The sequence below is a fragment of the Netta rufina genome (genome assembly GCF_964035555.1).
Source record: "Netta rufina genome assembly, chromosome: 5".
Taxonomy (NCBI): domain Eukaryota; kingdom Metazoa; phylum Chordata; class Aves; order Anseriformes; family Anatidae; genus Netta; species Netta rufina.
Genome location: NC_140128.1, coordinates 43,352,354 through 43,377,566, shown reverse-complemented (window position 1 = coordinate 43,377,566; position 25,213 = coordinate 43,352,354). Strand labels below are relative to the sequence as shown.

The window sequence follows — 25,213 nt, the reverse complement described above, 5'->3', positions numbered from 1 at the left end:
TGCTACCGAGGCAGTTACCGGTGCAGAAGCACGGTATGTGTTCAGATGGTGCAGGCTTTATTCCTCAGCACAGCATACCTGAACCAAAGAGGACTCGTACTCCACGCCGCTGTGTTAACTGTCTGCCTGGTGACCTGACACATGAAGAACGGTGTTAGTCCTCGAGTGGCGTTTCACTTCGCTGCTTTTAACCACCCGTAATGAGTAAGCACTGTGATAAATGCTTCACGGTGCAACCAGCTTAGTGCTTCATCCCTGAGGAGCCCAGGTATCCTCCAGCACAGCGTGGAGCCAAGCACACAAGTGCCTGCTGGCTGGAAACTCATTGCCTCTCGCACGGCAGGTTGGCAGCCTCTGCACAGGAGATGTAGGTGTGCAAGCAGATCAGGTCAGAAATATTTGGTAGCACTGATCAGCTAGTCTGCCCTGTTTTTGCCAGCACTGGCTTGCAGAAGGCCACTTATAAAGGACCTTTGCTGATACCTGCTTAAATTTGATTTTTAAGAAACTAGAAGCCTGATAGTTTTTTAATAGCAAAGTAGATGGACACTATCATTTTCCTGACTTATCCATAATATTTTTTATAACTGTAATAATCCCATTATCTGTATACAAAGTAAAACATAATTGAAAGTTACAGTCTTGAAGTCTTTGGTTTTAAGCAGTAAGCTGAGCTTGTCACTCAGTGGGGCTGAGTTTGCAGTAGATAAGGTTAAGAATATACTGGTATTTGTTTGTGTTCTGTTTTGGTGTAGGTTTTTGACCCTCAGAGAGATTATCTTAATTTAGAGAGTTATTTAATTAAAGTTGCTGAAATGCAAAATTTAGGGTATGTAGTGTTTGTTCAAGGCATTTTTTAGGTTTTAGTTGCACACGGGAAGCACAGTCTTTAATTGATTTGAAGTTTATTAAAAATGGATGCATGCATGATATAGAACTTATGGGAAATATGTTGTGTAAGATCACCCTGTGCATCTTGCAGATGGGCCTTGTTCTAACTTGCAAGATGCTGTATAATCGTTTTAAGGAATTTCACTTGTGGCCCAGTGCATACCTGGCATTACATTTTATGGCAATCATTTAACTGGAAGCGTTGTATTACAGTGAGTGAAAACCAGTGGCACCCAAATGTTTGCATGAAAAAGAAACTTCAACTGTGAGTTTGTGGGATACTGCAATATTATCTGATCCTAACATGCTGATGTGCTTTGCTCTGTTAAACAGCAGATGCTGAGGAGTGAATTTCTCTAATTAAAGAAATTCCTTTTATGTTTATCTCTTGCCTAGATAGTTTAATAATGCAAGGTAATGGAAAAAAAAAAAAAGAGCTTCAAGTCTGTTTTCCTGCTCAGCCTCGACTTTTGGCACGTCAGCAGAAAGGCTTGTTTTGATCTTTGGGGTTTTTGTTTGGGACAGCGTGTTCCTCTTGCCAGGTGGAGCGGCACCCTGCCGCGCAGGTCACGCCGGGCGCGGGGAGCTCAGGGTTTAGGAATGCTGCAGGGCCCGCACGCGGCGGCTGCCCCAGGGACCCACAGGGGCACAGATGCAGCGGGGCGACTGTTGGCAATACCCAGCATGAGAACCGCCAGCTTCTGGGAGCTAGAAGAGAGGAGGGCAGGTGGTTTGCACTGGTTTGTTACTTCTGTAAAGGTGGCTTGCTTTTCTGTTTACTAGTACTGTCTTAGATGTCATAAGGACATCATAAGACGTCATAGGCCCCAAAACTGCAGACGCTTGGTCCAGTTTTCAGAAAAACACAACTCTTAATTTTTCTTGTAGATGAGTAAGAGTCATCACAATAATCATTTTTTTCTTTGGGTATAATTCGGTCAGGCACTGATTGCACTTTGTGAACTCACAAAAGGGATGAAGTCCGCAAGGGAAATGAAGATATTTGAAAATGTTTTCAGACCCAATGCCAGCCAAAAGCTCCCCCTGCCTCACTCACAGAGCTGTACGTGTGTGAACTGGAAACTCATACAAAGTCCAGACTTTCACTTAGGGGCAATGACTTGTAAGTTTTCTTTGTGTTGGTGTCACTGGACATGGACATGTTTGCTTTTGCTTTTTTAAGCAGGTGATGGTTATGTGTGTTTGAGGAGACAGACCTCTGTTGGGTGAGACCACCTACACCATCTCGCTGAGGCTGAAGTAGGAACCTTACCTGCCCCCTTCTTTCTGGCAATGTTAAGTCAGCTTTGCTGTTACAAGCTAGCCTGCAGCGTGCTGGTTCTATTTCTTTGCATTGCAAAATCTCTTTTTAAACAATTTCTTTTGAAGGTCATCTTAAGTTGGATGATATCCCTTAATTTGCTCGGTGCTGTGTTTATTGGCAGCGGAAAGCGCGGTGGTGCTGTAGCTATTTCAGTATGTTTTCTCCTGGCAAATGCTGCGTTTTGGTGTTTTTTTAAACTTCTGTCCCTTTAGCATTTGGAATTGGTGGCAGTCAAAGTCTTTGCACACTGGTAAGGTGTCAGATAGGGAGTGCTGGTTATTGCCCATCTGCTTCCGCTATCTTCCCTCCTAATGACTTAAGGAAGGGTGTAAATCCAACATGCATCTTACAAGACATGACCTCAACCCACCCGAAGCAAGTATGCAGCTTGAACATTGGTGGGGAGACGTAAGTTTAGTGTGCCTTTCAAAAGCATTACCTATGGGCCTTCCTTCACAGGTGGGGACAGAGCTGTGGCTGTGCCAATGTGCTTTGACTCTGCTCGCAGTTTTCTGCAATTACAGGAGTGCAGAGCTCCTTTGGGCAGCTGGCAGCTTGCTGACCTTGCTTTAAATATCCCAGGATACCCTGAGAAACGGTCTGCTAAGTGCAATTGCACCCAAATTGGGATTTCTGGGGGCACTGCTCTGCGATGCCTCGTCACTCTGCTGATTGGCCCAGTTATTTTGGCACTTGGGGGCACTTGGTCTGCAATATGTTCTAAATCACTGAAGATTTAGAGACTTGAAGACAGCCTGACGATGACTGTTAAGACTGTGAGCAATTATCTCTGCAACTCATGCATAGCGGCCGTCCCAAACGGGTGGCAATGGACACCAAACAGCATGTAGAAGAGGTTATTCACTCAAACAAACAAAAGCAAAAAGTAAAATGTTTAAATGTTAATTGAATTATTTGACCTTCCCTCCTTTCCATTACCAGATTCTGCGCTGCTGAATGTTGCCTGTGTGGCATGTTTACCTGGGATGCTTTGGGTGCAAAGGGAAAGTAGCTAGATGGTGCGTTCAGAAATCTGCGGGGAAGAAGGCTTCAAAATGCCGTGTTTGCAGCTAGCTTCGGTGCTGCCGCTGCTGAGGAGCACTTGCTCAGCTTTTTGGGAAGTTCGTGTTCAGCTTGTGATACCAGGACCTAACTGAGAAGTCAAATAGCTTGACATCTCCCTGCCCTGTGCTGTCCTTGGTCTTTCTGAAAATGCTCGCTGAGTCCTGGTCTCCAAAAAAAGCAGACCTAGAACAGAACAAGAGAGCAGAGGAGATGCTTTTTGCCACCTTCATCTCAGGACTGTGTGTACTTGAAGGTGATTTTATATAATCAAAGGCAGAAGTACGCGATGTCTTGAAACAACTCCTGGTTGGACAGGGAAGAAATATTTAGGAATATCTTGAAGATTAATGGATGTTCAACCAACTCTGATAAAATATTGTTGGCCTCAAGATCTGTTTCCTCTGCTCCGAGACACTGATTTAAACTAATGACTCTTGATTTTGGGCCAAGCACTGGAATTGAAAAGGAATTTATTTTTCTTGTATGTTTCCCTCTTGTACTGACGCAAAACGAGCCAGGGAGAAAAAGTAGCGTCTTGCATTTCTTTTGCCCAAAAATGTAGAAACAAGAAAGAGCGAAGTCAGTCTATTTCGGAGAGCTTTTTTTTTAAGGGTCATTGCAACTGCAGGAAAAACGGTATTAAAGGATGTGACAAGCAGCTCGTGAAAGCCTGTTAAAATAGTTCATCTGGCAGACAGGAGTAATATGAACACCCAAATATCTTATCTGAGGAGAAGCAGCTGTTTGAACTGTTTTACAATCCTCCCAAATTACCGCAGTTCCTACCCTTAAAAAAGGGAAAATGTAAGGGCAGTAATGCAGGCTGTTATCCTTGGAAAGCGTAGCAAACGTTTGTCAGCCTAAGGCCAAAAAATGTGGATTATCCACTTTGGTTTTTGTTGCACTGGCAATCCGTTTTTGGAGAGTCTTCTTTAAAATGCTTTCTGGTGTCAAACAGGCATAAGCCGAGATGTCATGCCAGCACCGGTGACTCGAGGGGACCTCGTCCTCTCTCGGTCAGCCACAGCTCTTCGTGCCCCCTTGTCGAGGAGCTCCAGGTTTGTCCTTCCACTCTCTGAAGCTGGCAGTGGTTCTTCTCAAACCGTAACGCCGAGACGATGGAGTATTCCCCACCTTCAGCGACGGGAGAGCTTTTGCAAGGACTGTGGGCACTGGTTTTGTGGCAGCTGTCCTCTGGCTGCTCCGGTAGCATTTGTCCTACAGCACAAGATTTATGGTCTCACATGTGTTTTCTTTGGGGATTTTTTTCTTGCGTGTTTCAGCAGGCAAAAGTAGTTTAAGCACTTTTATTTTCATTAACGATGTATGTGTAAAGATTTCGACTTTAGGCCTTATATGGGGAAAGTATTATAAACTCCATGCTTCTAAATAGGAGATTTCATTAGAAGTTGCCCTGTGAGTCATTGTTGTTATATTAATAGAGCTATTCCCAAATAAGGGTTTGGAACTGAGCCTTCTTCATGGCAAATGCTGCAGATGACTGGGGAAAATATACATTTAACTATAAAACAGTTTTTAGGTAGCCTCTCAATCAACCAGTTACTCGGATCAGCGGAGCATACAGCCTAGATTGATATTGTAATGTAACCCTGAAGCTGAAGCACTTGCCAGATGATATTATAGCTGGAAAAATCTTTGTTGCTTTTATGTGGAAAAGTGATTTAGAAATAAAAAATCTCAGGCTGTAACATAGATGCTCGTTTCTATACTTACCCTTAACTCTGGCCTCTTCAGTTAGTTTCCTGCAGCTTGAAGCAGTTAAATCAGACATCAGCCTCTAGGAGTATGTGTCTGTTCGCATAGCTTATCTCTGTGCAGCTAACAGCAACACCTCTGAAGAAGCAGAAACATCTCCAGGATGTGTTGTGGCGTGTGTGTATTCGTGATTTTTCTTTCCCCTGTGGTGTGTGTGCTCACTAACTGGAAACGTCTTGCCTTTTGATACGAAACAATGCTGTGGCACGAATTCAGCAGAGCTGTCATCTCTTACAGAGAATCTCACGCGGTGATAAACACTCGTATTAGGATCTGAGTGCTACAAAGGGCTTGTTACAGCCTTGGGCCAGGACGAGGAACAACAAAACACGTAACTGACACTTGACTTCTTTGTTTGGTTTGGTTTTTGGCACCTTCCGTGTTTTTCTGCCCTCCCTTACTCAGCCTCATGGAGTGTGCAGTGTGGTCAGGGCTTATAATGAAGGCAGTATACACGCAGGGCAAGGAGTGCCTACTAAAAGTAGCCATGTAATTAATCTCTTCTACACCAGAACTATTAAGGCCCCCATTTATAGCCCCTTAATAATAATTAGGGGCTGTAAATTAACTCCAAACTTTTACACCAGTTGCTGTGAATCGCAGGGTCCGCAGCTTGAGCCGCGGCAGGCAGTTTGTTTCTGCTGCTGTCCGAGATGCTGAGAACTAGAGCTTTTAACTGGAACACAGTTACGTGAGATCGTAATGGACAAATGCATTAAATATAGCCATTTTAATTGCTTTTTCAGTGAATTCAGGCTTTCCATTACGATACAATGGGAACTTGTTTTCTTCCTTTAGCAGCTGTCAGCCTGTACCTACAGTAATGATGATGTAAGGTGAGGTTTCTTCCATCATAGCTGTAGGAAGGGGATTCTTGAGTATGATCCACTCTAAAGCCAAAAAAGAAAAATAAAGCAGAACTTGCGAATGGAAGATAAAAATCATTAACAAAGCTCTGTCCTGCCAAGTATGTAAGACGAAACATCACCATTTCATTTTGCTGCTAACTCAGCTAAAAGAAAATGGGGCTTCTTTACGATGTGAAGAAGAGTAGCGATGCTGAAGGATGCTAAAGATAATGAAGCATCTGCATTGGCAGGAGGGATCCTAATGCCGAATGTTAGGTGGCTGATAGCTCCACGCTGGCTTTCTGTGTCAGGTTTATTGGCTTGCAGCTTTATTTCATGGCCATCGTAAAGCTACTGCAGTACTCCAAAGGGCTGAACCTGTTCTTTCTGCAGACAAGTCTTTGCTTTCCTACTCTGTTCTCGTTACGAGTATATTCTTGGCACAGTAACGCTGTAGTTTTCTGAGGGGAATCTAATATTTTTTTTTGTTATAATTTGGTTTTGTAGAGCTTGCTTTGAGGGATTTTTGTAGTGGTTGATGCTCAGAGAACACTTTGAAGGGGAACTGTATTGATGACATTTAAATATTTTTATAGGGGTTAAATGATGGGCTCTGTAGTAATATTCTCACTGTACTTAAGTTTATGAAAAAGTCTTTTTTCAGCTCTAAAGGCTGTTTGGACCTCAGCAAACAAAAAATGAGGTAGCTATTCAGCAGCTGGAACAAGTTGGATGTTTTTTACAGGTTCATTCCATCTTTGTCAAACGCAAATTGATTTCTCAGTGGTTGGAGTATGGCTTTCTGAGACCGACCCCCCTCCGGGTTAGCGCTGTGAGCAGTCTGAACACAGGAAGCCTTGTGTGCAGGTAGATAACGCAGCCACCCCGCTGCGTGGTGTGATGGAGTGGGGAGCCCTGGCTTCAGAGGGAGCCAGCTGGAGGCGTGAACCCTACCTCAGCTCACAGGGCTCCAAAATTACTGAGCTCTCCGGAGGTACCCAAGCACGTACTGCTCTTTTACGTTAACCGTGCTGCCAGAGGAGCATTGCCCTTTGTTGGTGCTGGTTGTAGTGACCCCTCATTTCATGAGGGACCTGTCTCTTGGCATTGCAGAGTATGGTTTTAAAAAGCGCTGTTCAAAAACTGTGATTTTTCTGGGTCTGTAGCACCCCTTGAACAGAAGAGTACTATTTACTGGCTTTGTTTGTTTCCCTCCATCGTGACAGGGACTGGACAGATTTACTTGTCAGCTGGCTGTTGTTTTGGAGAAGTCTTCATGATCTGAAAACTATATCTTAGTAGCTTCAGGTATGAAATGCCTTCTGGGGAACGCCTTGAACTCTGAAACCAATGCCGGTGCCTTCCGGAGGTGACCTGGGAGCCAAGAGCGGTGCAGGCAGAGCCGTTCCACGCAGGACCCTGTGCCGTGGTGCTGGAGGAGGCTGCCTGTGCTGGGAGTGGTTTGTTTCTCGCTGAGCTTGTCTGCCCCGAGCTCCTGACGGTCCCTTTCTTGGGTGAGCTGACCGCGTGGCGTGCTCCTGCCCGCTGTCTCTGCAGAGACCAGGAGATAGAGAAGAAAAGGTTGGCAGTGACGGCAAAGGGCAAGGCAGGAGAGCTTGTTGGCTGGAGACTACATGTAGAAACCGGAGAGCTAGCTGGGTCTTCTCTGGGGGCTTAGAGCTGCCTAGAACAGGTGGGGAGCTGCTGGGGATTTGGGTGTGAGGGAAGGGGGACAAACTGATGGAGGGGATGGACGCATGGACCACACTGGTGTAAGCTGGAGCTCGTGGTAGGTATGCTGTGGTGGAGGAATATGTGACTTGGACATAGGTAAATTTGTCTTGGAGGCATATGCTAGGGAAGAAAAACGTGATTTAAACCACTGTGAGAACTGCTGATTAATTGCAGCCTGTGCATAGTGGAGCTGTTCTCAGTATAGGCAGGGTAAACTGTGAAAGAGCTGGAGACTGAGCACACTTAAATTCATTTTCTTCAGTTTGCAAGATATCTGGTTGGAGATAGTAATTATATAAAACTTTTTTTTTTTTTTTAATCCAAATTGTGCCCTCCCCCCGTTATGAAAAGCTTTTAAAGAGTTCTAAACCTACAAGTAATTCAGAGTGTGTTACGAGAAGTGATCTCATACAAACTCATATAAACACATTCTGTGTTTAGCAGTAGGGTAGGACATGCCATGTAGAACCAAAGGCAAACTGAGCTGTGTTCCTGGTACCTGCAGGAATGTTTTGGGTAGCTCATGCACACACGGTGTCAACCCAGCATCTCAGGATCTTTCAGTGGAGCGCCTTCTGTCTGACCCTGCCAACTCCCCTCCTGTTACTGGTTTTTAATGTAAGACCCTGGAATACATCCGACCATGGGAAGATCTCTCTCAGACCTTCCAGCCACCAGAAGTTAACAGCTATCAAGTAACTGACATTCCTAGAAAATCCGCATGCTTTTCTGTCCTAATGATTTTTTTCCCCCCTGAGCTAAAGACAATATTGCTGCTCATTTATGGCTGCTGAAGTGGAGGTGTGGAGCTTTCTGCGTGCTCTGGGGAGCGATATTCTGCACTTGAAACAGTACAGCCTCATTTATAAAATGGGGATAAAATGTCTAGCCACTTTATAAGGAGCTTGTGAACTAATTAACTTGTACAGTTATTTAGGCAGGCATATTTCTTTGCTTTTGTTGCCTTTATGTATAGGTACGTAAAGTCTCTGCAAGAGTCTAACCACCTGAAAACTTGGGTAAAAATAAATGATTTTGTACGCTTACAAGCAAGTCTGCTTGAAATATAAATACATATGAAAACAGCAGCACCGGAGTGGGTAAACAGCGGTAAGCCCAGCCATCCTGTCGCTTACCTTAGAATAATTACTGGTCTGCATTTGAAGAACAAATCTCAATGTTGCCAAACTCCACCTTTTTCCTGCCCTGTCTGTATGTGGGAGAGCCTTTATAAGAATCTATTTCCTGTTTCCCAGACGAGGGAGGGGAAAAAATGTGTTTTCTCCTTGTTCTGAAAAACAAAAGGCAGGCAGTGACTCCACGCCTGCATCAGCTGCTGCTGTGGCAGCCTGAAAGCGAGCGTGCAAACAGCGGAAGGCTGCGGCCAGGTCCTCGGCTCAACCCTTGGCAAGGTGGCAGGCAGGCAGTCTGGCTCGTGGGGGCTCACCCGGAGAGTTTTATGGGACAGAGACTCTACGAAAGGTGATAAAGAGCTGGAAGCATCTTTTTATTATGGCACTTTGACCTAATCTCCAGAGCATAAAAGAAATTCTTAATCTTCCCTCTTTTTTTTTTTTTTTTTTTTTTTTTGTGGGATGTCATCCTAACCCTGCTGTTTGCAGTTTTACGGGCTGGGTTTTGTCACAGATTATTGAACTTTGAAGGTTTGACTTTTGCAAGGCCCAGAGAAGATAGCAGTAGGGAGGAGTGCGTGCTTAAGCCACTCACAAAATAGTCGTGGCCCTTTCCAAGTGCAGCGCTAATCAACGGCAATAAAATGGACAGGATAAGAAGAGCAGAATGAGTTTTCTTCTGACTTAGAGCACTGGCTGCGTTTTGTCTTTATGTTCTCCATGTAAGGAAAAAATCATACTTAACATTTGCTCTCTTTGGGAGAATTCTGCAGTCGATTCTGAGCAAACATGAGTAACAGAGGCATTGCGGTGCTCAGACACGTTGATTTATAGAGTAGCACGTCACTGGGGATCAGAAAGGTCTAGGAATTAGTAACAGCTCCCCTCAATATTGCTCAAGGACTAAAAGCGAGGTTTGGGGCTTTTTTAGAGGGCAGTTGTGGACTTCGCAGTTCCCTTTCCTCTGTGGTGCTGCTACAAGGATCTGTGTGTGTATTTGCTGCTTCTGCTCTGTCCATCAGCTTGCAGCCCGACTGTAGCGGTTCTGTAGGGAATAGGATTGAGGGAGAGTTCCTTACTGTTGCAAAGGAATTAGCAGACTGGATAAATAATTTGAACTTTTGATATTTTACATGCATTGAAAGTCTAGATAGGTTAATAAGGTTTCAGCCTCGTTACCGTGACTTTCTTGATAGGAGGTAAAAAGAGTCCCCTGTGTGCATCGCATAGCTTGTCACAAGTCTGCTCTATAGTATGGTAATGTCTCTAACATAAAAGGGTTCAAGCTATATTACAGTGCAGGTAAAATATTGTCATTGTCTTGAAAAATAATTGCAGTTGCTGTTTGCCAGTAAGCACATTGGAATACAGCGGTGTAATTTCAACGTAGATCCATCTGTATCTGAGGGAGGCTTGAAAAAAGTTTATGAACTATTTGTTTCTTTCAGCGTGTTTCATCTTGTCCTTAGGAGAGTAACGCTCTGTTCAGAATTAGGCTCAGACAGAATGCTCGTGCTTGACTCTTTTTCTCTTATTGTTACCACTTGGAGCGATCCTTTAGTTTCTGGCTTACATCAAGGGTGGTGACACTTTTTGTCAGAAAACTGCAAGACTGGGAGGAGATGAGTGTCTTCTGGGAACCTGCTGTGCTTCCCAGCTGCTCTGACACAGTGTGCTGAGCAGCTCCTCTGGATGGCCCCTCTCAAGTCCAAGTCTCCTGTTTCTCCAAGTATTTTCCTGTGTTCTGGAGCAGCTTTGACTTCCTCCTACAGTGATATTTAACACAACATCCTTGCAGCATGGAACAATGGATCAAGGAGCTGTGTGCAATTTTTCTCTGTTTACAGTCTCCCCACTCTCATTTATAGGAACTGATGCAGTTGTACACATTGGGAATTGTTCCTTGTTTTGTTCACAAGCGCGTGTGTGGAGCCATTAGCACCGGCATGCAGTTTGACAGCACAGCAGCAAACCTCCCGACTTGACTTCCTATCCCGAGGTGTGTTTCTGCTGTTTGTCTGTAGACCAAGCAACTGCAGTCACCCCGCGGTGAGCTGGTTCCTGGGCTCGCAGGAAGCCATCGCTGTGAAAATGCAGCTTCCAGGTGGGTTGAGCAGGAAGGAAGGAACGGGAAGAGGTTTGGCTCTAGCACCAAAAGGTGCCTCGCTGGGTTTCAGAGATCCTAACGAGCATTTTGTGCTGGTAGACTGCTGAAGAACACTCTTAAGAGAGGGATCGGTGATTCTTTTATTGACTACGTAAGCCCTATTGAAATATTAGTTTATCGTAACTGTGGTTTTAGGAATTAAAAAGGTTCATTTAAGTGTCTGAATGATGGTCTGGTAAGGTTTCTCTGTATCCATTCGGCCAACTTTTGAACAACATTGCAGCTTTTGGAGTCTCTAATATGTACGTTTGCACAGAGCAGATGTTTGTTGCTTTCATTGCAATGCTGGGCTGTTCCTGAAAGGTTGCACAAGCAGAACAAATGCCAAGCTGCTGATCTGTTTCTCATTGCCAGTATGTTTTTCTTAATCAACAGTCTGCTAACAGGAGTTGTGGTACAAAAGCAGATGTGTGCTGGACAGGAGGATGATCTGGTTCCCTTTGTTGCACGGTGAGACAGCGTGGGCCGTCAAGCTCTGTTGGCAGGTGGTTGTCTGGAGTGGAAATGAGCAATAAAGGAAGGGGGGGAAGCTGCAGCTTTTGCTCACGGTAGAGGCTTGAGGTGTGGAAGCTGGAAACCTCTGCACGTCCTGACTCGCACGACGGCAGCCTGGTGTGGGTAATGCTTTCCAGCGAGCTCAGGGATGGATGGGTTTTCTCCCAAGTTCTGCTGGTTCAGAGTAGCCTTGGGCAAGTGTGACAAGGATGGTAGCGAGGGAGCTGGGGGCACAGCTTGTTTTGGAGGTTCTCTTGCTGCTGCTCGAGTGTGTTCCTTGTAAAGGGTGGCAGAACCCATCTCCTCTTTGAGCACGAGGGGAGGATGAGGAAGGCGTTGGGACAGCAGGCAGGAAAGTGGAACTGAGCAGCTTTCCACGCTAATGGCCGTATCAGCAGCTGATAAGATGCACTCATTCAAGTTCCAGGCTGGATCATCTTCCCCTCTCCCTTCTGCAGAGTCCCTCGGGTCAGATAGTTTGCCTTGGATCAATACTGCTCGTTGCTCGAGGGTATTCAAGGACTGCAGCGGAACCAAGCACTGATAAAGAGCTATTTCTACCTGGAAGAGGGCAGAACATTTTTGCAATGTGCTCTCCCTGCGTTTCTTGCAACCTGATTTCCAGTGATCACACTGCAGCTCTTTCCCTCTTCTATGACTCTGAATGAGAGAGTGAAGAAAATGGATTTATAAGAAAAAACAGGTTTTTTTCTTCTTAAGTTTTTTAATCAAAGGTAGCACAACCCATGTGGGGAGAGATGGTCTTAATTGTTACTAAGCTGATTAAATATTTATAAAACAAGGACTATCTTACATTTAGAGCTCTTTTGTCTAGAGAATGAAAATAAATTGATTTTTCTTTCCTTGCTCAAATAATGAGTACTAGCATTTTTCCTGGTGCCTTAGGATGTAAGTATTTTCTGAATTTGTAAATGTTAGGAACTTAAACGTTTTAACCTTGCAGCATTATTAAATGAAGTAATGTTCTTTTAATCTGTTGGGGAATGAAGATCCAGATAAAGTTCTGTGTGCTTGTTCATCCCTATTAAGATTCAAAGAATAGCTCCAAATCTTTTGATCAGTCATGCTTACGTTGCCTTGAGTAGGCACTTGGATCCCTTCTAAGTTAGGAAGGCGGAAAGGAGCTGCAGTATTTAAAGATTGGAAAAAAAAAGATTTCTAATAATGAGGCATAAGGAGATTTAAAAAAAAAAAAAAAAGAAAAAGAAAAAAAAAAGAAGGTTAAGAGGTGAATGTGATATCTAGCTAATAAAGTTAAAAAAAAAAGCTATAATCTAGCAGAGAGGATAACATTTGTAATTGGAAACAAAAGGATGCTAAAGGTAGGATGCTTCAAATATTCAAAGGGTTTGCGTTTTAACAATGGATGCGATCAGCTATTCACACAAATCATGGAACAAAACTGATTTTTCCTTCTTGTCAGAGTAGAAGTTGAGCCCAGATGTCTTTCTGGAAGGTGTGCTTCAGCGAAGCCTTAGGTTCACTACAGAGATAAGGAGATGGAAGGCAGAGGAGACCTGGAGGCTTGTCCTGGCCCTGAGGCTTGCTGATCTGGTGACCGTAGTGCACCCGAGCGTCTGGGAGCTCATTCAGTGACCCACTCTGAATCGTTCCTGCTTCTCCAAGGGCCCTGGAAAGGAGTTAGGGACAGAAGATGTCCTGTCTGGGGCAGCCGCCCTGTCTCGGCTGCTATCTTCTGCGGGCTCCCAGGCAGGAGGTAGGTGGCTGCATCACCCCCTGCACGTGCAGCGCGTGCGACTTGCGCAACCCCAGTAAATCAGGCTTTTCGGGGAAGCGCCCGGCAGGTGCCCGGTGTGCTGCTGGAGGAAATGCGTGAGTCATCCAGGGAAAAGCTGGGCGTTACCTGCCTGCATCTTGTCTGTGCTCCAAATGGCTGCTGGCGGCTGTTGGCTGGGCCGGGAAGACTTCTGAGCGTACACCTGCACTGGAAGAAAGTCAAGCGTAGTTACAGGCAAAATGTATTTTTTAACCAGTATAGCTTGTTTTACTTGGACAGCTCAGAGGCATGGGTGAAGGGTGACTTTCAAAAGCCATGTGCAAAGCACAGATTTCATAGGAAGTGCTGCCTACAGTAACAGCCACTCTTTGCTAGCGTGCTCTGTTTGTATAGGCAGAATATCTGCTCGGATCAAAAAAGCACGTTTTCAGCGTGAAACAATTAGAAACAATTTTCAGTGTGAAACAATTAGAATATGTAAGCTACAAAAACCATCGTGGGGACATAACTACTTAGTTTGTCTGCAGGATGAAAACAGTTGAAGTCAACCCCAGGAATGGATGTGCAAAGCTGATTGTACCTACCTCCCAGCTCTGGTCACTATTACATTTTAAGCTCTGATAAGTATTGTGTATTTCAACTTCTCTTTAAAGCCACTTTACAAACCATTATCAGTGAAGATGAAGCAAAAGATGAAAGGAGCTGCTTGTTGTCTGTGTGTTGCATCCGTGCCAATTTATTCCTTCTTCAGCTGTCTCTTGAAAAGGTTAATATTTTATCTGAGGAGGTTGGGCTCTGAAAGGACTTACTGAATCCTCAAACAGCAAAGCACCACTCCTTGTTGCTTTTCTTTCAGTGTAGGAAGTTAACCATCCTCGTTTAGTGGCCTCCCTCCCCTGTGCCTTGCCTCCTGTGTTGGGCAGAGCAGAAGGATTTCATGGTCTGCAGCACTGAGCATGTTTGGGAGCTCTGGGAGCAGGGGGCAATGGGCATCCATCACAGCTCAGCAGATAAATGGCAGCTTCACTGCCCAGTGGCATTATTTCAGGTTCTGCACTGTATTTTGCCATGCACCTAAGGCATGATGGATGAAGATAGTGCTTCAGTTAGGTGGCCTTTTATTCGCTCTTTATAAACTTGGCCACGGGGACGGGCAAGCAGGAAGATACCTTGTACAAGAACTGCTGCTCAGAGGTGTGCAGGCAGTGGAACAGCGTAGCCGTGGCCAGGCCCCAAACATCCATGACTGCTTACATGTGCAAACAAAGCAAAGCTTAATTTGTGGAGTAAAACAACTTTATTGCTTTCAAAAGGAGCAGCAGCAACATGTTCTGAATGTTTTCTCATTAGAAGCCACAACTGTACTTTTTTACGGTAAAAGGAGGCTTCTTTACAAAACTTGAATTTAGGTCTCCATGTGTTCTTTGTATAAACGTAGAACAGGAATTGGGAAGCAAATGAAGGTTTTGTTCCACCCCGGAGAGTTAAAATGCCTTGTCCTTCTCCTCACTCCTCCCTGGCCCTTTGAAGAAGCTGCACCATGTTTGTTGACTGTGATTTTTCAATTAGGTTAAGATCCCCACTTTTAATTTCCAGTTTAGTCTACCACTGGAACACAAAGGGAAGCTCTTTTGAAGCTGATGGTTTTATATGCATATCTAACAGCCTGGATGGATGGGCAAGACTGGAACTGGATCCTTAGCAGCAGTCATACGCTTTTTTAGATCTAACACTGAATGTGTAGGAGAGCAATAGTGAGCAGAATCTATATTTTACCATTTTCCAGCCAAAGAAATGAAAAACTGGATTTTGAAGTTTTACCAAAAGCTTGAACGTGGAGTGCAAATCAATATATCAAGGTCAGCTTGTGAGGGCGTAATTTCTTAGCTGTTCTGTGTCATCTTTTAATGTGCTGCTGCTCAGGTGTGGTTACCCCGAGCTGGCTGACTTGACAGAGGTGTGTGCAAGGAAAATGATAGAGGGCTGCATGTGTTCAGAAGAACTTTGTGTGTTTCATACTTCTGGCCAAAGTATGGAAAAGCTTGCAAAGTGTAGATGGTATCTTCAAAAATCTGTTACCTTTTGTTCCCGGTGCTTCTGGGGAACTTGTGTAAACTGGAAATCCACCCTGTTTCTTCCTTCGTCAGGTGTGCAGCTATCCATTTTATAAAAACAGGAGAAATTCCTGGACAGTCCCCTCTTGTGACGACACATTTAGAAGTGAATTATTTTCCTGAAGTTTTAAGGATGTTTTGGAATTGATGCCTGTTTTTCATTCCTGTTCTATAGTCTCACCTTATGGAAAGTTAAGGCGATGGTGGTAAAGACAAGGGAAGAATAATCGTGCAAGAAGCTGATCAGAAAAGTTACGACCTGTTTTAAAGCACTAGCAAAAATAAAGCTGTGGAAATGGAAGATAACTGTTCCTTTTCTGAAGTGAAAACAATGAGGCGGCTGATGGTGCTGCCCATGTGCGGGTGTGTACGTGTTTATGTAACGTGGGAAAAAATTTGTACCAAACTAAGAATAGTGGTTAAATGTTTGTCCTCTTAGCTGCATCCTAGTCATGATGCAATTCTCAGCAAGATGTACTATAATTACACAGGGAAGTTGCTATTTGCATAGTGGAACACAATGTATTTTCCCTAGTTTCCAATATTTTCTAGAACAGAATGTCAAAGGAGAAAGGTTGACGTACTGCACTGGCGCGCTTGTCAGGTGCATGTACATGTAACGCACCTTCAGAATGCAGAAGTAGCTCAAGGTGCAGGATGAATGCGTTTATTTGCTTTCAGCTCCCTGATAAGAGACCTACAAAAGTACTGAAATACTTCAGGTAATGTGTATCACTTGCATGTCAAACTTCATCTGTGTTCATTTATCTCTGCTTTAGAGAGGGACTCTTGCTTTCACTCCCACCTCGGGCTTCTCAAACATCCACTAATTCCTCTGGAGTTCTCCTTCCCCTCTTCTGTTATTGCAAAGTGCTTCTCTCTCTTTGGTCACTTGCTTGCCCGTGTATCCTAGCAGCAATGCTTCTGTTTGAGGGCCTTTTCCTAGTCATAAAGCATTTTTCAACAAACCTTAAAAAAAAAAAAAGTGGCTTTGCCATGTTTGTGGTAATGGTGTTTCGCTGTAGTGAAGTAGGAATCATTGTATTTGACATTACCACTCATTTATTGCAGTCTCTGTACTTATGAACAAAGTCCTGAAAGCAACTTTTAGATAAAGTATGTAAAACGAGGCATCCAACAAGTAGTTTATAGTAGTTTCTTTTTTGTGGGGTGGGGCAGTGGAGCTGGGATGGAGACAGATTTAGTGAAGTTCATACAGAACAGTCTTGGCAGACGCAGTAGTTTACTGTCCTTAACTTTGGTCCTGTACCTTAAATGCTCCTTCTTGTACCTTCTTGCTCCTTAAATGTACCTCGTGCTCCTGAGAGCAGGCACGGCTCGTTTTCTTATTGCATTACTAAAACATGACAAATGACAATCTCGTCTAACCAGAACAGCCAAGCTCTTCTGTCAGCCATTGCTTTCCTTTGCTTCCTAGTAAATAAACATCCATTCAAGAGCTGTAAGGGATTGTGAGGGGAAAAAAGGTGTAAAAAAATTTTGTATAGAACAAACTGTAGGCAATTTGAAGATTTTTGGGCAAGACTGCACAGCTTTTTATACAGCACAGCTGTTAAAGAATTCATCTGTACTTAATGGTGTTATTTTTAAGCCCACATTTTTTTTCCTCTCCATGCTCGGCTTAATATAGTTTTGAAATTCAGGGCTCATCTGATGCGTGTTGTACCATTGCTCTTCTTTTTCCTTGATCGGGTGAAATTTGGGTTCATAGGAGCTTCCTTTATTTTGTGGTGTTTCTCTCTTGATATAATCCATGCTTACCTCTTAACCAAGGCTTACAGCAGTGCAAGCACATGCCACCATAATAAAATGTGTCCTAATAATGTGTCCCGTGTGACAATTCAGCCATAATTCAGAAGGCAATCTGTCATAAGGAGACCTTTTTGTGACCTCTGTAAGTTTCCAGGAGGATTTTCTTTCTTTTGAGATTACTTTCAAATATGCTGATCCAGAAAAGGATATTTTTGATAGTTTGCAGTAATTCAAGTAGTTGAGTGCTTTATTATTTTTGGGTGGAGAAGTGATTATTTTCCTTAGATTTTTTTTTTTTTTTTGACGTTCTTTCTTTTACTACCAGCATGCTTTTGCTCAGTGGCTAGTTTAACTTGATTTTGGAGAAATGTTCAAAACCAACAAACGTGATACAAAAGTGACAACCTGTGCGTACCGTGTTTAATTCCCCAGTTCCGCATTGAACTGGTGAGCTTCCAGCATGTGGTAGTGCAGCGCCTCAGCACTGGGGGTTGAAGCTAATCCTAGTGTGCTATCCCACTGCTTTTTGTCCAGACCTGTGCTGAATTTCTACAAGGGGCTTGATTGCAAGGTCATCAGATCACATGGGGTTTTGCAAAGTGCTTGAGGTTTTATACCTGCCGAGTGCGAGGTTCAGATCAAATGGGTAAGTGAACGCACTTAAGCCAATTGATCAGAAAGTAAAAGCATGAAAGCTGACTCTATTTTTGTAGCAAGTTTTACAAAAATGACAGGCAGGTTATCCCCGCTAGGCAGCATGGTGTGGCCATGCCTCTCTAGGTGGACTTTGCAGGTACAGCAGAGCTCTCAGGCAGGCAGACCTGGCGGGCACAGCTAAGATCCCAGAGCACTGTGTGAGCACATCTCATGTGCAGCACCTAGACTGTAATGAAGCATCAAGAGCTGCTATGTAAAGCTTCTTTTCTTTTTTTTTTTTTTTCTCCAAAAACTTACAAATCTCTCTTTTTGCATGCCGAGAAAGAGCTGATAACTTTTTTGAGTGTCTGAAAAAGCTTAATCAGCAGTCCACTCGGTCTGAATCCTCAAAGGGAAGGATGTCCCTGCCTCTGCTCTCCGGATTGTTTGAAATGCAGCCTTGTCACTTCAGCAGAGGTGAGTCTGTCATTACAGCAGCCCTGTGTCCATCCGGGAGGCACGTGGGTGCACACACACCAACCCAACAGGTCCGGCTTCGAAGCTGGGAAGTGGCCTCTCCTCGGGGCTGAGCAACGCCAGCAGCACTTGCACAGCTGGGCTGCTGCTGGAAAGCTTTCATTTGTTTTCTAAATCTGAACTATTTCAGGTTGTAAGTTGGGCGCTTCATGGTGTGGTTTTTGTGCCAGAAGCTGTTGCTGGGTTCCTGAGGCTCTGGTCTGTGCTGGGTGTTAGGAAAGCCAATTGCAGTGTGTGTGTCTTGAATCGTATGTGGAATGCAAACGTGCACTGGTGTGGGTGTGAACCAAGTCAGTTTGGTGACTTCTGGATTTTGTGGCCCTGCTCTTTAGAAGTAGTAGCTAAGGGATTATTTTGTAAGTGCCAGGAATTACAATGAATAGTTTCCCCTGTTTAATCTTACATAATGTAGGCTGTGTGCTTCATATTTTATAATGCATGCCTGGAGAAAAACCTCCTAGAATAAATTTCACGCTTATTTCCTGAATTGTTTTTCCCCCTATGCTGTCATCTAAATGTGACATTACCAGATAAAATCATTTGCTGCATTGAAAAGAGGCCATTCTTAGCACCAAGATGGAGAGAAACTTTTATTTCCTTCGCGGCTCTCCGTCTGTCTGGGAAAACTCTGCAAGTTCACTCCCAGCATCTCCCCTTTTTCCTTCGATGCCTTTCCCACCCAAGCACAGATAGTCCTGACCAATAACCGTGCTCACACAGATAGCCTCCTTTCCTGTGCTGATTGCAACTTTTACTCCTTAGCCCAGAGTTTCGTGCCAATTTGCAATTAGGGTTTTGTTTTCCATGCCATATTTACATAAGTCCGTGAAAACAGTCGTTGTGTTGTAACACTTACAGGGAGACTTCTGTGTATGGGTAGCAAGTAGGTCTGAATATGTTAAACAATCCCCAGGGAGAATTTGTTAGCCAAGTTTTAGAAGTTTTGCCTCTTTATATGAAGCTGGAGGTCCAGCATAGTTGGGGGAGGGAAGGAGAAGAACAGGAGCCTTTCATTTTAGCTTTGCTGTATAAAATGCGTATTGCACTAATGCTTCCCTGGAGTGCAGCCTATTCAAACTTCAAATTTGGGGAAAGAAAATCTAAGGAAGAGTAAAATCCAGGATGAAATTCTCCCTTCTTATCTGTAAGAAGGAAGCAACAGTGGCTACTGTGTCATAACTTGAGCATCTCATGCTTTACAGTGTGCTGTGAGCCCCCCATGAAGCCTGCCCGCAGGTACTCTGACACGATTTCCGCCTCTGACTCTGTGAGCTGTGTGTGTCAAAAGGCATCCTTTCGGGCACTCGTAATGATAAATGCATTAGCTTCCCAGCTCCAGTGGCACATACCCACTTGTTTGCGTTTTCTTCTCTCTTCCTACCCCTCTGAAAGAAAAAGAAAAGGTTTTCATCCTCAGCGACAGACTTTGCCCTGTTCTTTGAGCCTCAGTGTCACCTGGAGCTATCGTTAGGCTTTTTTGCCTAGCAAACTTCATCTCTGGCAGATAGTTTTGCAAGGTTTGAGCTGCTAATATGCAAGCATTTTCCAGCTTATTGTTCCTCTACTGAGTCGTGCCAAGCATATTGCTTTGCAAACTAGCAAGAGGAAAGCTCTGCCTCGTGAGGCCCGGTCACTGTGGTGTTTGCTGTTTTGGAAGGAACTGCCTAAAAAAGGTAGGGGCTTTAACAAAAGCAGGGAAACTTTAAGCAGAATGCAGTGATCTTGGGATTTGCCCAGGGTTCGGGTTATTCCCTTTTTAAAACAAATTATTGTTATAGCAGTGCTAAGTGTTCAGCGATGCTCCATGCTAAGGCCTGGACCTGCTGCGTGCCCCCAGCTCCACGACAATTCACTGACTCGGAGTCCCCTTGCTTCAGACATGCCTGGAAGAGCTGCTCAGGAAACAAGTGTCCTGACTGCGGGTTGTGCAGAGTGGCCTCTGTCACTTGTCACTCGGGGCAGGCCAACTCAGGAGGGCTGACTGGACTGCAGGTGATAAAAACACGCTCTGCCCTCTGTTTCACATCTCTTCCCTGGGGAGTCTGAGTGCAAGCATCCTTACTTCATAGCTCTTGGGTACGTGTTCAGTGCAGGCAGAGTTTAATATCTCTTGCTGAGCTGCTGTTAATGCTGCTTCCTTCAACACTTTCATGTTCTTCACATCTCATCTTTGTACACTTCTTGATGAACCTGGGTTAACTTGACATTTGAGGGGATTTCAGAACAATAGATGTGCCTACGCACATGCCAGAGATACAATACCTTTGAGATCACGATTTCTCTGTTTGGTGCATACAGCAGTATTCACTTTCCTTTTTCTTCTCTTACTTTTAAAAGAGTCGTACTTCTGTTGGTCCGAACCCTCCATTCTTCTCATTTTGTGCATCCTTTCCAAAATGCCATTGTATAAATTCGTAGGAGTTCCTGGTGAGGTTTTACTGATGCTTTGAGGTATTTGGTGTTCTTGCTGTGACTGACTGCCTGTTTCTCAGGTTATCAATTAGGTGAGAATATCACATACCATTTTTCTTCTCTGCCTGTTGCAGAGAAAAAACAAACAAACAAACAAAAAAAAAACAACAAAAAACAGCACTGATGAGGCTGAAGGTGGTTTTTTTGCAGGATGATGGTCACTGACCTGTCACGTTACCAGAGCTTTCAACAAAGCACCAGATGTAGGCATCTTGTCGTTTATAAATGTGCTTCTCTTAAGCTCACTCTTCTATGCACGAACTTTCTGACACGTGTGTGGCCACTGCTGATAAGGCTTTTATCACAGCACTCTGTGTGGTCCAGAAGAGCAATTTCTCCTGCTATCATCTCAAGAGTGGAGCTGAAGGCATACCCTTGAAATCTTTTATTTTCCCCTCTGCTGTGACCACCTCCAAACCACTTTTTGAAACTGAGTGGACTGATTTCAGTCTGTCTTCTGTCCAAAAATCTGTGTCTTTGCCGCCTGTACAGAGTAGAGCTGCTTGTGCCATCTTTGCTGCTGTGGGAGGATTACAGAATGGAGAGCAGATGTGTTCTTGGTTTAAATATTGCTTAGCTAGAGGATAACGTGTTTTCATGGCTAATATTGATTGAGTGGTTCCAGAGGACTGGGGATTCACTTTGAGTAAGTGGAAAGGGTGCTTGGCCAGGTAGTGGCAGGGGCACTGAAGTTGAACAGAAGGCTAATGAGCTAGCAAAACTGAAATGTTGTATGTCAGGCAGGGACACGCAATAAATTGTGGTTTAATTTAAAACAGAACTTTATAGTCTGATGTTACAAGGCCTCATTTCTTACATATAGATGCTGAGCACTTTAATCAAAATAATGGCTGCGATTTTTTTCGCCCTTGACATTGTTGGCTTGTCTGGGTTGATACAACTTGCTTTCTTTGCCAAACCTCTGGATGCTAGCACGCGGCCCTGCGGTGGCTGCTTTACACTTAATTTTTATGGAAGCCTAAAAGAGGCAAATAAATATATAGTTGTGCAACTGCTGCTTATAAAATCGTTATATATACAAAGCATTATTCATAAAATTTCTAAATACCATTCCTTGGCTTGGTTTAAGCTTTAACAAGAAGTTTGAGTGGCGTTGACCACAAAGCTCTTTCTCTCTTTCCTGTCCTGATAGTGTTAGGTTTGGTGTAGAAAACTTTCCAGGTGTGTGCAATAAGCGTATGTATTGTGTAAGTGGTGGGGAATGGGGTCTGCTCTTACCACCAAATTGTGTGCCATTGATTCACCAGGGTAGGGTGATGGTGCTGTTCTGCTGCAGCTAAAGCAGCTGCAGGTCCACTCGCAGGTACTTGCAGTAGGGTTTCCTTGATGACTTCAGTACGTGGCCCCGTGATCTTTCAAGCCCGGCCAGGATGTGTAAGAAATACTTCGCTGCTGTTGAAACCCACTTGTTTCTAAGGTTGGACCCAGCAGTCGCTACATGCAGGGGTGTTGAGGAAGCAAGTGAGAAAGAAGCTAGTGATGGCTGCAAATAGCCCGACTATCGGGTAGCTGTAAGACACACCCTTGAGGAAATGCAGATATGCTCCCTTCAGAATATGCATGCATAGAGATCATACCAGTGGTTGTGTTCAAATAAATGCATTGCTTTTAGATAGAGTGCTGCTCTTTCTGGCTGCAGCAGCTTTCAAGTAAACCCGTCTGTGTCTGCACATATGCTCTAAATCCTTTTAAAATGTGAGAATCCGCGCTGCACGTGTTTTAAATTACTGTGTGTTGATGCCCTATAAATAAAGCATACGTGCTTAAGTTGTGCTTCCTATAATAAACTTGTTTCAGCTTTATTGTTTTGGAGCACTTAAAGTTGACTTTGAGATACTGAATTGTCCCACAACTTGCTTAAAATCTAGTGATACAGGTGAAGCGGCATGCAGTTGATCCCAAAAGGGGGTGCTGCTAGAAAGGAGGGATCCTGAGAGGTGGAGGAAAAGCTATAAAGGGGTGCAGCGGGGCTGTACTGGTGAGCAGAGAAAAGTAAGCGTGGGCTTGATGCAGGAGCAGAGAAGTGGGTCACTTATCTAGGTCAAAGTGACAAGATTAACAGCTTTAAAAACTTAATTTCAGCTGATCTATTGGTCCTGATGGCACAGCACCAGTCCCTAAACTTGGGCCCCCATGCGAGGTCATTGAAGCTCCGTGTCTGGAGAGATGTGCAGCCCTCAGAGTCACGGGGAGGCCAGCTCTCCTAGCAGCCGTACAGCGCTGGGCTGTGTTTATTTTGGTTTGACCCCTGGATTTTTCTTGAATTTACTTTGGATAGACAGACTTTCATTAGAACTTTAGCTGCTTTATGTCCCAGGCTTGTTGTTTTTAGGGTGGTTTTCTAACAAACAAAATTCTCTCTGTGCAGATCTCACTGGTGGACAAACAGAAAGAGGGCAACTTCCCTCTTGGCAGGTGTCCTTCCTGGGTTTGCCAGGACTGCTGCCCGCCAGCGGGGCCGTGACAAGTCGGTGTTCCTGGGGGAGAAGCCCGAGTGGGCACTGGAGTTTTGGGGGGATTGCGAAATCTCCTGTGTGAGGCACAGGACCGCCGAGTTGGAAAGCTGAGCTGTGTTCTCCGTTCAGCTGCGGGCATCCTGTGTGCCGTCGGTGGAGTCATTAGGACCCCGTCTTAACGCGTGGAGGGTGGGAATAAAAATACCTCCCGCTTCACGGGGCGGCGCGGAGGCCTGGCAGCCAGCAGCACAGCGATGGGAAGCACTGCTGCCTGCCTGGGTGCCTCGGGACAGAGCAGCACATATTTCTCCACGTTGCATCATGCGGCTGAAGTTGCTTGGGTTCGTGCACAGCGCAGCCACGCTCCTGCCTGCGCTGAGCGAGTGAGGGAGGTGCTGGGGGGGGGTGGTGTTTGTGCTGGGTTTAACAGAGGGCTCTCGGCTGCTGTTGCGGGTGTGCAGAGTGGCGAAGCCATGGCGCGTTCGCCAAGACGTCCCGGGTTGGTCTCGGCGTGTCAGAACGAGCGGCACCCTCAGGGCTTCGCGTTGCAGGCGGCCTCACGCCACGTCTGTGGTGTTTTTGTCACCATTTGGCTCTAAACGCCGCGCTGGCCAGCAGCGGGCACAGCCGGCCGCCTTCTAGAAACTTCTGCGCTGCCCGGGAGCCGCGTGGCGCCCTGCGAGGCCGCGTGCCCGCGGCTGAGGCGGCTTCGCGCTGTGCTGCCGGACCCGGGGACCCGCGGCCCTACGGGCCCCGCTTCCTCAGGGGCTGGCCCCGAGGGGCCGGCCCCGAGCGCCTGCCCCTCGCCGCCGCCTCCGCAGCCCCGCTGCCGCCCGCCCCCGGCTCCCATTGGCGGCTCCCGGGCGAGGGCCGGGCCGGGGAGCGGGGCGGGGAGGCCGGGCCGGGCTGAGCCGAGCCGCGCAGAGCCCGGCCCAGCCCAGCCCCGTTGCCGGACCATGGTCGGGGATCAGTGCAGCCTCCCCGGCGAGCGGCCCGTCCGAGCCCCGAGCCCCAAGGCCGGGCTGAGCTGCAAGATGGTGCTGCAGGCGGTGGGCAAGGTGCTGCGGTAAGGAATGCACCCTGAGGAATTGGGGTTTCTGGCTCGGCTTTTAACAAGTTTAGCGCTCCTCCTCGCTCTGTGTTTTTTTTTTTTTTTTTTGGGGGGGGGGGGGGGGGGGGTGGCACCATTCGCTGCGGTGTGGCGCCGCTGGCCGCCTCGTAACCCCCCTCGGCCGGCAGCTTGCTGCTCACGCCCTGAGCCTTCCCAAGTTTTTGGTGGCTGCCCTGCTGGCAGCGCCCCCGGAGGGGAATAGCTGGGAGCCCCCGCGGGGCAGTGCTGCCAGGCCGCCTGTGCAGCACCCGCCGCCGTCCGAGAGCAGGGAACCTCCTGCGGCTCAGCAGCAGGCATCGCCCCGATTCGTTCGGCGCGCGTCCCTCCAGTTCCTTCACACAAGCTCTTCCCGTCTCTTCCGACTCGAGTATGTGCAGAAATTGTGCAGAATTTATTCGCTTTTTTTCCCCCAAGGTTTCTTTTCCACGCCTGCTATAAAACTTGTGAAAGCAAGGAGAAGTTGCTGTTGTACGTGACGTATTTTGGCCTCGGGAATTCGTGGCAAACCTTTGTCTTGGTGAAGCTGTTACGAGATGGTAGTGATGGGTGTTTCGGAGTTTTGTTTACTTTCATGTCTTTTCATTCTGGATTATCTCCATTTAGGGAGTTCTCTAGTTAGAAATGTGAACTCACAAAAACTTTCGTTAGATGCCAGACTGGTTCTCTTATTTCTCTTCTAGAATATGCTTCAGCTGCCTCATCTGACCTCGTCTGTGTTGCTTAATTTTGCTTTTCTTCGGTTTTTGTTCTGTAAAATAAAAACTCATCATATTTTGCAAAGAGCTCAGACAGCATAAGAGCGCAGGTATTGGCTAGGAGCCCAGGTAAATGGTGAGCCTAATCAAAGCTTCCTTATTGCAGAAATCAGGTGCTTAAGAAAAGGGGAGCCTAGCAATGGTGA

The 25,213-nt window shown here is 45.6% G+C and overlaps 1 protein-coding gene across 2 annotated transcripts in view; it reads left to right on the top strand.

Annotated features, from left to right (window-relative positions):
- MOB2 (MOB kinase activator 2) overlaps nt 1-25,213 on the top strand; it is a 112,657-nt gene that overhangs the window by 59,176 nt on the left and 28,268 nt on the right. The window contains exon 1 of one of the 2 annotated variants that reach the window (XM_084287494.1): nt 24,099-24,267. The exons of the other annotated variant lie outside the window; for it this stretch is intronic. Coding sequence (XP_084143620.1) covers nt 24,158-24,267 — 110 coding nt within the window. The 5' untranslated portion in view covers nt 24,099-24,157. Of the gene's footprint in view, nt 1-24,098; nt 24,268-25,213 lie in introns of those variants that run through there. 2 annotated transcript variants of the gene reach the window in all.